The 13157-nt window shown below is 40.8% G+C and overlaps 1 protein-coding gene across 1 annotated transcript in view; it reads right to left on the reverse strand.

The window, feature by feature from the left end:
* TBC1D32 (TBC1 domain family member 32) overlaps nucleotides 1-13157 on the reverse strand; it is a 157831-nt gene that overhangs the window by 41003 nt on the left and 103671 nt on the right. Inside the window, 1 exon segment of the mRNA XM_065401287.1 lies at nucleotides 11171-11254. Coding sequence (XP_065257359.1) covers nucleotides 11171-11254 — 84 coding nt within the window.

Here is a 13157-nt window from a genome sequence, read left to right on the forward strand (position 1 = left end):
GGCCCCACAGTACGCCAACATTCTTATGGCTGACTTAGAACACTTCCTCAGCTTTCGTCCCCCAGCGCCCCTCCTCTGCTTGCGTTACATTGATGACATCTTCATCATATGGACCCATGGGAAGGAGGCCCTTGAAGAATTCCACCTGGATTTCAACAATTTCCACAGCACCATCAACCTCAGCCTGGACCAGTCCACACAAGAGATCCACTTCCTGGACACTACAGTGCAAATAAGTGATGGCCACATAAACACCACCTTCTACCGGAAACCTGCTTACCGCTATACTTACCTACATGCCTCCAGCTTCCATCTAGGACACATCACACGATCCATTGTCTACAGCCAAGCCCTAAGATACAACCAAATTTGCTCCAATCCCTCAGACAGAGACGAACACCTACAGTATCTTTATCAAGCATTCTTAAAACTACAATACCCACCTGGGGGAAGTGAGGAAACAGATTGACATAGTGAGACGGGTACCCAGATGCCACTTACTACAGGACAGGCCCAACAAGGAAAATAACAGAACACCACTGGCACGTACAGCCCACAGCTAAAACTTCTCCAGCACATCATCAGCGATCTACAACCTATCCTGGAAAACAATCCCTTACTCTCACAGACCTTGGGAGGCAGGCCAGTCCTCGCATATAGACAGCCCCCCAACCTGAAGCAAATACTCACCAGCAACTACATACCACACCACAGAAATGGTCTGAACAGGAGACCTAGGCTGAAGACCTTGAGATGTTATCTCTTAATTTAGTGGAAACTAATCAAGTTATAAAGATGCCAACCACATCCCTCTTTAGCACACTGCAGAGGCCAATTAACTGAATATGAATAAATCCAGTTATTCATTAAGTCATGCATACTAGTCTTCTAAAGAAGCTACAACAGCAGTCAGGAGCTGAAAGAGCTACAATACCAAGTAGCAATGGAGGTCATGCTTGGATACCAGTCTCCTTGCTGATAAAAATATAGTTAGTAAAACTGATAATGATTGAAAGATAAGAACTTTTTAAAATTATAATACTAATTTCTGAATGAAACTGTGCAATAAGTATGGACAAATTGCATTTTAGTGATGGGGAAAAAAACAGAAAGTTTACTATTTAACTTAAATTAGTATTCATTTCCATTTCACATCATTCTGCTTCATAACATCTTCACTAGTCTATCTCCTCTACAGTTAAACTGGAAAAACCTCAAGTTCAACGAAGCTATTAGTTGCATTGACAGCCATTGCTAATGCAACTCAGACATTCTGACCCAGATTATCACATAGTGTAAATGGGCTCAGCTCCACTGACTTCAGTGGAATTACACCAGTTTACCCCCAGATAAGGATCTGGCTATCCCTCTTTCCAGCAGGAGGACCACGTGGTGGCAGCAAGCTTATCAACTGTGGTTTATTAGTATAATTTAATATTAATAATACAGGAGTGCCAAGATACCCCAGTCGGAAACGGGGCCCAGTGTCTTGGTTCTGTATGTAGACAGATATGTTTAGGGCCCTACCAAATTCACAGCCAGGAAAAACGCATCGGACCATGAAATCTGGTCTCCCCCCGTGAAATCTGGTCTTTTGTGTGTGCTTTTACCTTATATTACACAGATTTCACGGGGGAGACCAGCGTTCCTCAAATTGGGTGTCCTGACCCAAAAGGAAGTTGAAGGGGAGTCACAAGGTTATTTTATGGGGGGGGGGCACGGTAGCCACCCCTTACTCTCCACTGCCTTCAGAGCTGGGTGGTTAGAGAGCGGTGCCTGTTAGCAAGGCACCCAGCTCTGAAGGCAGCGCCCTCCCAGCAGCAGCACATAAGTAAAGGTGGCAATACCATACCATACCACCCTTACTTCTGTGCTGCTGCCTTCAGAGCTGGGTGGCCGGAGAGTGGTGGCTTCTGACTGAGGGCCCAGCTCTGCAGGCAACAGCACAGAAGTAAAGGTGGCAATACCTTACCATGCAATCCTTATTTCTGCACTGCTTCTGGCGGTGGCTCTGCCCTCATAGGTGGGCTTCTGGCCAACAACTGCTGCTCTCCAGCTGCCCAGCGCTGAAGGCAGCACTCCTGCCAGCAGCAGCGCAGAAGTAAGGATAGCAGTATCACAACCCCCCCTACAATAGCCTTGTGACACCCCCCCCCAACTCCTTTTTGGGTCAGGACCCCTACAATTACAATACTGTGAAATTTCAGATTTAAACAAATGAAATCATGAAATTTACGATTTTTAAAGTCCTATTACCATGAAATTGACCAAAAAGTGAATTTGGTAGGGCCCTAGATATGTTTCCTGACAGCAAGAATTTGTAATCTAAGACAAACAACATAAGAAGGTCTGTGCAGTTGCAGTTTAACATATATTTGTATTTTTTATTTTAAACAATTATAAATAAAGGGCCAACCCCCTCCCACCCTGTCAAGCTATCATTAATTGGCTGATTTCTTATAGACATTATTACATAGTCCATATTCATGTTTGATATTTACCTCTTATACAAAATAAAACTCTATTTGTATTACATGTGGATTGATTATTTTGGTGGGTTGTACTAGAATCTTGCTAGAACTCTCTTTACTGATACCTCTCCTCTTTCCCCACTATGCAACACCATGACAGAGCTCACAAACAAGCACAGCTCCAAGGCAAATAAGTGTTCCATTTGTGAGGCAGCTACTGAATCCTCAGCAAACACGGAATTATGCCTACCCTGTTCTCAGCTCATGAATCCATAATGTGCCAGAGAAAAGGGTCCCAAGTCTGATGCAGAACAAGGCCTCCTCCACACAACATAGCCAGGATTCCACAAAATGGTACAAGGAACACTTTCAGTCTCTGCTCAGATTAGTTACACATAGGGCTAGTCAATATGGGGGAAAAGCCCACAGTAGGTGGTGTGCAGCAGCTCCCTGCACAGTCAGAGTGTGCACATGGAGAGTTAGTGCAGAGAAGCTAATGGACTTTTTTAGAGCACCGAGGGCACACTCCAAAGTGCCTTAAGCTAATGATTTAAAGTTTATTTCTGCGAAAATCTCTTCGCAGAAGCATAGCAAGGAGCGGAAAAATCCTCCCAGATCTTCAAGTGGGTACTATGTAATCTTGGCAAACAGACAAGCATCCACTCTGAGTCCCAGAAGGAACTGCCTGACTTAAAAGGTTTTCCCCCAATATTCATTAATTGTATGTCTCACAATAATTAAAAACCAAGCAAGTCTGTTCTCATTTCAGATCCACTGAGGTATTGGGATACTTTTAGAAAACACAAAGCTTCCCCCATCTCTGAATGGCCTGTGGTTCCACTTAAGAAATAAAGCACCCCCAAAATAAGAAAAAAAATCTATATAATCATTCCTCCTCAATCCTTCCTGAAAGCAGACAAGTTTTCCAGTTCTGAGCATAAGCAGATACAACCAGACAGAGGATTTTTTCCCCTTCCAAACATGTAAACAATACACTAAATGGTGATTGCTACTTAGACATACTGCTGGCAAAAGTAAAAACCAAAGGGAAGAAGAGAAAAGATCAAAACCAAAATGAAAATAACTAGGTTTTTTAGGTAGTGGTTTTCGTATTTTTTATAAACCATTATTTACTTCAAAGTTAGAAAACCTAGACCAAAACCAAAGGAGAAAATAAACAGTTCATTACATTTGATAAGTTTCAGGATCTCAAACTCTGATGGCTAAGGCCACTAAGGTCAAGGATCAGTTTCAATGGGAAAGGAAATGACCAATACCATCTGAAAGAGATTTTTCCCCAACGATATCTCTTGATTGGAAATGCTAAGCATACTCTGAAGCATATGTGGCTCGTATCTCTGGCAAGAATCGGATTCACAATTTGTCCTGATGCAATGACTTAAAGAACACAAACTTTGAACCAACAAGAATTCCTATCAGTAGTGAAGGAAATTGGTTGTGAGCTTACTAACTGTAAAGGTTTATTTACTAAATTAGGTTTCATAATATTAAATTTAAGTTGAACTTGTGCAAGGATTATCTTTAGCTGTCTGGGTATTAATAGGAAGTGGCAGGGCTAAATGGACAAATTGCTAACCAACATTTTGAGCCACTCCCACTCACCTCTAAAGAAGGGAGTTAACCAAGTATTTTGGACTAATGGACTATGTTAAGAACAGAAAGAAATTATTAGATAATAAACTTTACCTCACACTCTATGGTATTCAGTACAGGCATTCCCTTATGGTGGAGTGTTGAGTACAGGCACTACATGTGTAGCTACACACCACAGTGAAAAGCAGGCTACCTCCAGTATCACTGCAGAGGGGAAAGTCTCCAGCAGGGAGGAGATAGCAGGGAAACTCTCCAGAAGCGGGGAAGCAGCAGGGAAAGGCTTCCCTCTGCCAGAGCCTTTCCCCACTGCCTCCCTACTACCAAAACCTCTCCTTTCTGCTGGAGCCTTTGGCTGAGGCAGGGAAAGGCTTTGACAGTGGGTATGCAGAAGCACACTACATTGCTAAAATAGCAATGTAAGTGTGGGAGACGCTGCTTGAGCATGTAAAAAGCTATGTAGGACACATACAATAAGGGTTCAAGTATTTATGACACTCTACTCGCCAAGCCGTGTCTCACCCTCTATGCTGCTCTTTATACCCAAGCTAGCTGTCTGTATTCTCCACACAACTATAACTGCAGATGTAGCCTTTGCATCAAATTGTATCTGCTCCTGAGCAGGTAGGAGAAGGAGAGGAACAGAGGACTGGCACTCAATTCCTCAGCCCAGTGCAACTGTGATGGAGGCAGCCATAATGAGGTTGCTTGTACTTCCTGCATGTAAGGAGAGGCTGCTAGAGCTACTGGCATATTCCAAGAAGGACATGTCTGGCTGGGGGTTGGACTGGGAATTCAGCATTGGGACAAAGGGAAAACTGCATCTGTGCTACAAGTATAGGAAGTGGTTATTTCAAGACTGGGGTCTCTCTTCCCTTCTGGAGACGCTATACCTCCCCCTCCACCACCACTGCAGTTTTCCATTCCTTGCCCTGCTCAGTGCTACACTTGCTACAAGAGCCACAGTTTAGCTCTAGACTATTCATTACTTAGGTCAGAGGAAAAATAAAAGCAAAAAGGAAAGTACCAGTGGCAGGAGGCGGATAGAGAGAATTCATTAACTTGTAATGCCATACTATGTGCATGTGCTCTCATCTGAGTACAAATCAGAGTCCATTTTCAATGCTGATAACAGAAACTTAGCTTCAGTTAAGATTTGTGTTGCTGTTTATAATTAAGTATTGCAACTGCATAAAGATTTATCGGTTTTTTTTCTCCTCTGATCTTTGAAGGGATAACAACCCAACCTAATTTGATTTTTTCAGATTTGCAAATTTTACAATAGATTGAAATCCTGAGGGAGTCCACAACAGATGGATGATTGTGTTATTCTAATTTCAGCTACCTAAGGGCTGTCATTTTTTTAAAGATAATAAATTTCTTATTTCAAGGAACATGATAAACACTGAGTATCCATGCATTGTACTGAAACTACTTTCATACAAATTATAGCTTCTGTTTATTAAAATAAAACATCTGGCTTCTGTTAAAGCCTCTGTTGTTCAATGTTCAAATCCCAAGGAGTAACGTCAGAAGGAGGATGGAGCATACCACCATCCATCAGATATTCTGTGAGCTTCTTTGGAGGTGGAGGTGGGAGAGGTGTTTGGGAAAAGATGTGATCCTAAAATCTACTTATACATTATTGGCTAAATATTACGTAGTAATTCTTGTATTTTTGTTTCTGTAGATTGACTGATTTGTTTTTGTTTTGGGCTGATTCTTTTTTTACACACACCCCATGGGCTAATTCCTTAATAATGCACTAGCTGGTAGGGAAGCAGCCATTCCTTATTTTTGTATTAAATATTAGTATTTATAAGACTTGGCTCAGATTGCATTAACAGGCTAGTGAAGGAACGACAATATCATGTAACACAAGCAATACAATTAGTCTTGGTCAAGAATTAGTTGTCCCCTTTCTTAGAAAAATTCTTCCAAAACACCTTCTGATAGAGGTTCTTGGAAAGTCTGGGTATTAAGGTGGTCATTCATTATCAGATCAATCAGAGAGTGGCAAACTTGATATCCAAGAGAAAAGGAAACTCAGTTCCTAATGATCATGGGTTTCTATTTTTCTTTCATTATTTTGCCGCTGGAACCTAACATTTAAATTTGTCATGGAAGCATAGGTCCTGATTCCCATTTCATTCAGCACTGGAACAAAAACAAGTTCCAAACCTTGAAAGCTTTCAAGGAACAAAATTGCTTTCTGGCTGGCCCTACTCATTTCATAGCATATGAGGGGAAAAGGGCTTATTTTTTGCCCTTAAGTGTATTAATTTGTAAGCAGGATCTGAATGAGTTCTCCCCTGACAGCTAGCTGGGAGGGGGAAGAGACTTCAGGAGCAAATTATATTTATGAATGAATCCCACCTTTCCAACAGAATCTAGGACTTACATCTAGCTCTGAAAGATCTTGAGACACAGAACTTTAAAATCATGAACACACCTACTCTGCCTAGATATCCAGCAGATAGAGCAGTGTTGCTCAAAGTGATCAACTTTGGCTGGTGTTGGGTTACAAATCACTTTAGTACTGAATGCAGGGGTAGTGAAATGTTGTTATGAGTGTTGTTGTCTTTATTGTATAAATAAATGGGAGCAGAACTGTGCTTAACCTGTCCCAAATGAGGGGGTCACCCTCAGCTGAAAGGACCTCATGAAGCCAGGGGTTTTAATGCCAGACCCCTGTGAAAGTAAGAGGGGTGGGGACAGGTATCCCAGCCAGGAGGTGCGGACTCTCCCTAAGGATCCCCGGTCTGATTTTACCTGTTCCTCCCCACTGTTCAAAGATAGAGCTAAACAGGCTCCATTAGGAGCCTTCTGTTATTTATGTCAAAAGAGCTGACAATCACTTGTAGTGGGGCAGCGTATCTGCCCAGCCTAAGAGCTGCAAAACACCGAGAGCTGGGTGAAACCTCAAGAGACTGACGTGCAGAGGTCATAGTAGAGAGGCGGCCAGCAGAGAAGAACTGCAGCTAGTGGGGTGGCCAGAAGAGAGGAACCACAGCTGGCGGGGCAGCCAGCCACAGCAAATGGTCAGATGGTAGAGCAAGCAAGGTGCCTTCTTCCCCAGGTGGGAGGTGAACTCACACAGATGCACCTTTGAGCCCTGGCTCACAGACCAAGGACAGCCACTGTGAATGGGGTATGAGGAGGGAGCAGTGAGGGGCACAGAAAAGGAACTTTTGGCGGTAGAACTCAAGAACATGAGGCAGAAGACACTGCCCCATGTACTCTGGGGTGGGTGTCCTGCTCACAGTTTTATGATTATGAATCATGCTTGTGGCATTTTCCCTAATTAATGTTAGGTGACTTCACTCCTTTCAATTTAAAGTTTCTTTTCTACACTCAACACTTGCGAGTGGGGAAGTATCGTCTCTCAGAGGCACCCAGGAGTGGTGTGTAATTTTCCCAGATTACTGGGTGGGGCTTGAGCTGGTTCTGTATCGTATTGTTGAAAAGGAACCTCTAGATATTGAACCCGGCCCTGGTTGCTGCCGGCTCCACCTGTCAGAAGGGTTACACGTTACTTTCAAACTTCTGTATGTCACAATACTGTCTAATACTATGTTCTTCATAATCATAACAAATATATTTGTTTTATGACCTAGACGGAGTGGAGGACTTTATACAGGGCAAGAATAAGAAATCTAATACAAATCGGGGTATCACTATTTGTGACAATGGCACAGATACAACTGTGGAAAAGAGACTGATAAAAACTAATCCTTTACGGATAATGAATTCTCAGAGAGCCTGGTACCAGTAATGTTAAGGAACAACACAATGTATACTGGAATGTTTGTTTTGAGAACTGAACATTCAGTCATGTTCCAAGAATGTGTGTCCAACTTTGCTTTGTTTATAAGAATGATTATGTTAAAATACTGCTGGGAAACTCTGAAAAGGGCTGTCATGCAGCCTGAGTTGTTTACCATGGAAAGAGGAAGTGTAAAACCCAAGGTAACCCAGAAATGAGGCCTTTGCTTTTGTCCGTTTTTTTTTCTTGCTGTGTCCATACTTTTTTACTTTTTCCAGCTCTGAGTAATGAAGCTAATGAGTATAAAGCCTACTGAATATTGAAGTTGGGTGTTTCCCAAGCCTAACATGCATCCTAACATTTCCCTTGCCTATTCACTCTTTCTACTGTACTTGACATGTGCAGGAGAAACTCCATCTTATCTACAAATTGATCAGAATTGGGCTTGTCTTCTGATCCCGCTTTCTAGCCTCCCACACTTTAGAGGGACCAGGATGCAGTGCCTGCTTGAAGGATTTTTCTCTCAGGAGGAAGCTGGTAACTATTATCCAAACCTCTTTCATTCACAGCTTTATTGTAGGGTTTTGAGAATAAAGCACAAAATATATGGTTTTGAGTGGATAATTAAATTATGCTGTAGTCCTGGCGTTTCTGTTCAAAGTAATACAAAATCATACAGTAATTCTACATGAATTTACATAATTCTATACATCATTAAAACTGCGATTGGAATCCAAGAATATAATATATTTATATCGGCAATATACAAGTGATAAATTGGCTAGGCTTGTACAATTTTTCACATGCTTATAGCTGTATCACTTGCTTACTAACCCCTGGATTTATTCTAACATTCCAAACTCCTGAGCAGCTTTTAAAGCATGTCATTTAAAAAAGAAAATCAATCCATCAAGGAAATATTTCTTCTTTCTCTCCAGAAATGTGGAACAACCCTCTCTCCTTCTACCAGCCCAAGGTGAGAGCAGGCAAGATTGAGTGTGTCTACACTGCAATTAAAAACCCACGGCTGGCCCGTGCCAGCTAACTCATGCTTCCGGGGCTCAAGCTAAGGGGCTGTTTAATTGCGGTGTAGATATTCAGGCTCAGACTGCAGCCCAAGCTCTGGAACTCTCCCCTCTTGCAGGATTCTACACCACATTTCTAAACCACAATTATACAGCCCCTTAGCCCAAGCCCCGGGAGCCCGAGTCACCTGGCATGGGCCAGTCACAGGTTTTTAATTGCAGAGTAGTCATACTCATTAAGACCTGGCCCAGATTTTCTATACATACAAATGTCACAACTCTGAATTCTGATACCTTGCGTCCCTACAAGGCTATACATGTAAGTTTTATATCACTAGAAAGTGGGTTGAATCCCACCTTTCCAACAGAATTTAGGATGATATGATGTGCAAAGAGATTTGGGGCCAACTGAAGCTAGAGAAATTTACATTAACCGAGTATCTGTTCCTTTACCTGCATTGATTTGGGCTGATGATAAAATTTTCAGAAGTACCTAAGTCTCTTAGGAGGCTAAGCTAGATTCATTTTCAATAGGACACAGGCGCTTTTGAAAATTTTACTTCATAAAACTCATTCATGAATAACTACCCTAAGCTCACAAAAAATTAATGAAGCTGGGAAGAAAATGGTAATTCCATTTCATGGAGGATTTAAAGATCTTTAAATTTGTCTTTACTCTGATTTGGAATAAAACCAAAAATTTTCAAAATTCTTTGATAAACTGTTCTCCACCCAGCTATACAGGGAACCTTGGCTCTAGGGCAGTCTACCTGGGTTCTGTCAGAATTTAAGCAAAATCAAACCATTTCTGCAACATATTTAGATTTTGACAATTTGGCAAATTCTAATACAAAATGTCTTACTTAATTTTTTCTGACCAGCTCTCAATTAACCCTTATGCTATACTACATATTTTGTGGTGATAAAAATGCTGTTAAACTGCAGAGCCAGGTGATAAAATTTTATTTATCCTTTATCTTTGACTAACTCACCTGCACTCTGCTCACTAATCTATATGCATCAATATTTATTCAGATATTAATAACTTCTGAGTAGTTTCCAAGAGCTGCAATTAAACAAAAACAAACCCCTTACCAAAAAAAAAAGTCTTTCTTCCTTCACAAAATTCTCCCTATGAACTTGTACTGAGGTTCAAGATGGACAACATCGCACAAGAAACAGATTTAAGGTAAGGTATCTTCTGATCTAGTAGTGTAACATGGTGCTGGCCAAAAGGCACTGACTCAGCCCCTGTTAGCTCAGAGCCTGCTAGCTCAGCTCCCAGTAAGGGGAAGAGATTGGAGCTGACAGGCTGTGGCTGATTAAAGCCCTAAAGGAGAGACACCTGTGAGCTTGATGGGGGAAGGCCTATAAAGCTAGCAGGAAGGAAGTAGGAGGAGAGGAACAGGAAAGTGAGGCGTGAAGGCCTGTTGCTCTCAGCTAGCTGTAAGAGCAAGCTATTCCCCAAGGGGCTACCTGCCTGATAGCGAACTGTATAAAGCTGTATATAAGTGAAGGTGGGAAAATACAAGGAAATAAAAGGGCACTGGTGTTTGAAAGAGTGGTCTCCCGTGAATTTGTACCGTGAGCAACGGGGGGCATGTCTACAAGTAGGGATAGAAAAAGGAGCTTAAGACCATTCAAAATGGGAAGATTACCAGGTTTCCAATAGGACACACAATATTTCCTTCTAGTATGGAGAAAATTTAATTATAAAGTCTTAGCATTTAATGTACGGGAAAGTTAGTTTGGGTCATTCTTAGAGTTTTAAAAAGTATGTTAATTGTATTTTTAGTTCCCTGACACATGTAGATGGACTCACAGTAACTAGAAGGGAGGGCTGGCATTACAAGAAACCAGCCCTCACTTGCAATTAAACTATTTAAGACATTTCTAAAATAGCTGTTGGTTAAATGTGTGACTTATAAACAATACATGATGGGTTTTACTGGCATTTGTTTGGAATGGCAGCATTACTCAGTCACCTATGTAATTAATTCCTAAACAAGCATCCATAAGACCTTTATACCACACCATCATTTATTCTGTATCTCTCTTTATGTACTGTACATATATTACAAGAAGGTTCAAAATTTCATTAACATTAGTCATACTATGCTTCAACAAACAGGTGCGGTTCCAGAAGGACACTAAATGTTCCCCATGATTTGAATAATGAATAAATGAACTGTTAAACAAAGAATATTAAAGATGTCTAGCTACTTTTTTAATAGTCAAAAAGCTATGGATATATTATTCTTCTTTTAAATTCAAATATGAAGTGCCTGCAAACTTACCTTCATATTCTTCAGTGCTGAAGTAACATTCTGATGGGTTTTCAGAAAGATGCAACACAAACTTTTCAATTAATTCTGCCAAAACTGTAATAAGCAAAAACCCATTAAAACATTAGCGGCAATGAATGGAATGTGGAACTACATTACCCAACAAAATTACAAAATGTGGACAACTAAAGCAATTTGAACTCCTGAATGTTTATGCACATTTGTATGGGGAAACAATTCAAAATATTGTGCTCTTGGATTCATAACATTCCTGATTCAAATTAAAATTGTAATAGCTTCACTGAGAATCTATTCAGTGTTAACTGAAAGGGAATTATTTATTATCTTTAGATCCTCCAAGGATTACTTCAGAATTTGTTACATGGTTTCAATATACAAAGAAAATTAACTCTAATTAGGCTACAATAACTTACCACATTTGTATGTGGATGTAGACTGTGCATAAAAATGTTACTTGAAGACAAAAGACAAGAGGCAATGCACTTTAAGGGTTCTGTCCTTCCTTCTGATAAGCAGTGCAAAATCAATTGTTTGCATATTTATACAAGAGTAATGGCCAACTTTCCAAAATATGAAAAATACAGTATATATTATTAGATATTAGAGGAAAAGAACAAATCTTAAGGGATGCTTCTACGCTTTATTATTACTACAATCTTACTCAAAGATCTGCTCCTTCCATGGAAGCTCCCATGGGGATTGTGCTCCACTCTGAATGTCTGTATTGTGGGGTCAAGCAGGATGCTGGAAGTTGGTCACTACTCGTGGCCCTAAGCACCCCTCTACAAAATATGCCTTGTGATATATCATTTGAAAACTAATAACTTGCAGGTTAATAACATCATGGTAAAATGTATATAGCAATATTATATGTAAATGTATGAATTCCCCTTATAGGATGTCATTGTCATATGTTCAAGACCAGGTTCCCTAGACTAGGTAAAGGTATTAAACAAGTTTATCTCAGACAAAGGAATGTAGTTTCCTTACCTAGGAGTTACTTCCATAGTACTTTGTAAGACAATGAGACTGTATTTACATAACGTGTGAATAGACCCATCAAGCTAACAAGTGGTGGAGACAAACCCTACATTATCACGACAGAGGAGGACATTTTTTAATGCTCATTAAGTTGCACCGGAGGGAGCAGGAACTAAAATAATTTGCATTTTAGCAGACAACTCCAGGAGGGGAAGAAGCAACAGAAAACTTCCTTCAAGTTGCTGGGAATAGACTTATCTGACATATTCTTCAGAAGAATCCATTTCAAAGATTTATTTAAAGAGAGGGGCCAAGGAACCCCAAGTTATTTATCTTTCACCTAAGAAGACAAAGCCCTTTGACACATGAAGAGATAGATCCTGGCCCAGGGGTTCTGTCAGCCATCTTGGTGAAAGCACATGGTGAGGATTTTACCTTGAATCAAGTCTAGCTTGTTAAGTTTTAGTTGCTAGAAAGCATTTTATCTTTATTTCTCCTGTAACCATTTCTTACTTTAATCCTTATACTTGTACTCACTTAATATTCATCTCTTTGGAATTAAATAAACTTGCTTTATTTTTAATCTAAACCAACCCAGTGCTGTGTTTGAACTGAACTGTTTGGTAACTCCAGTTAACGTAAAAAACTGTTGTATATTGACTCTTCAAAGGACAACAAACCTTATCATTCCTCTGGTTGTTCCATGACAAGGTTGGACATTTCAGAACACGTTTTGGGGAAAAATTCGGGGCTGAGGAGAGTGTGGAGTCACCTTACCAGTTGTTAACCAAGGCGGGGGGTGGGGGTGGGGGGTAAGTGGAAGTCCAGTATCCCAGGCAGAGGGCTACAGTAGCAAGACATTGTGAGGCACTCAGGGTTACAGGGTAAGAGGTGACAATTCCTCACTGGTCTGTATTTCACCCCAGAATGTGACACTACCCAGGGAATTGTACCTCCCTCCCTTGTACGATAATAGCCAATAACTTAGTGCTCACCC

The sequence above is a fragment of the Emys orbicularis genome, chromosome 3, assembly GCF_028017835.1.
Source record: "Emys orbicularis isolate rEmyOrb1 chromosome 3, rEmyOrb1.hap1, whole genome shotgun sequence".
Lineage (NCBI taxonomy): Eukaryota > Metazoa > Chordata > Testudines > Emydidae > Emys > Emys orbicularis.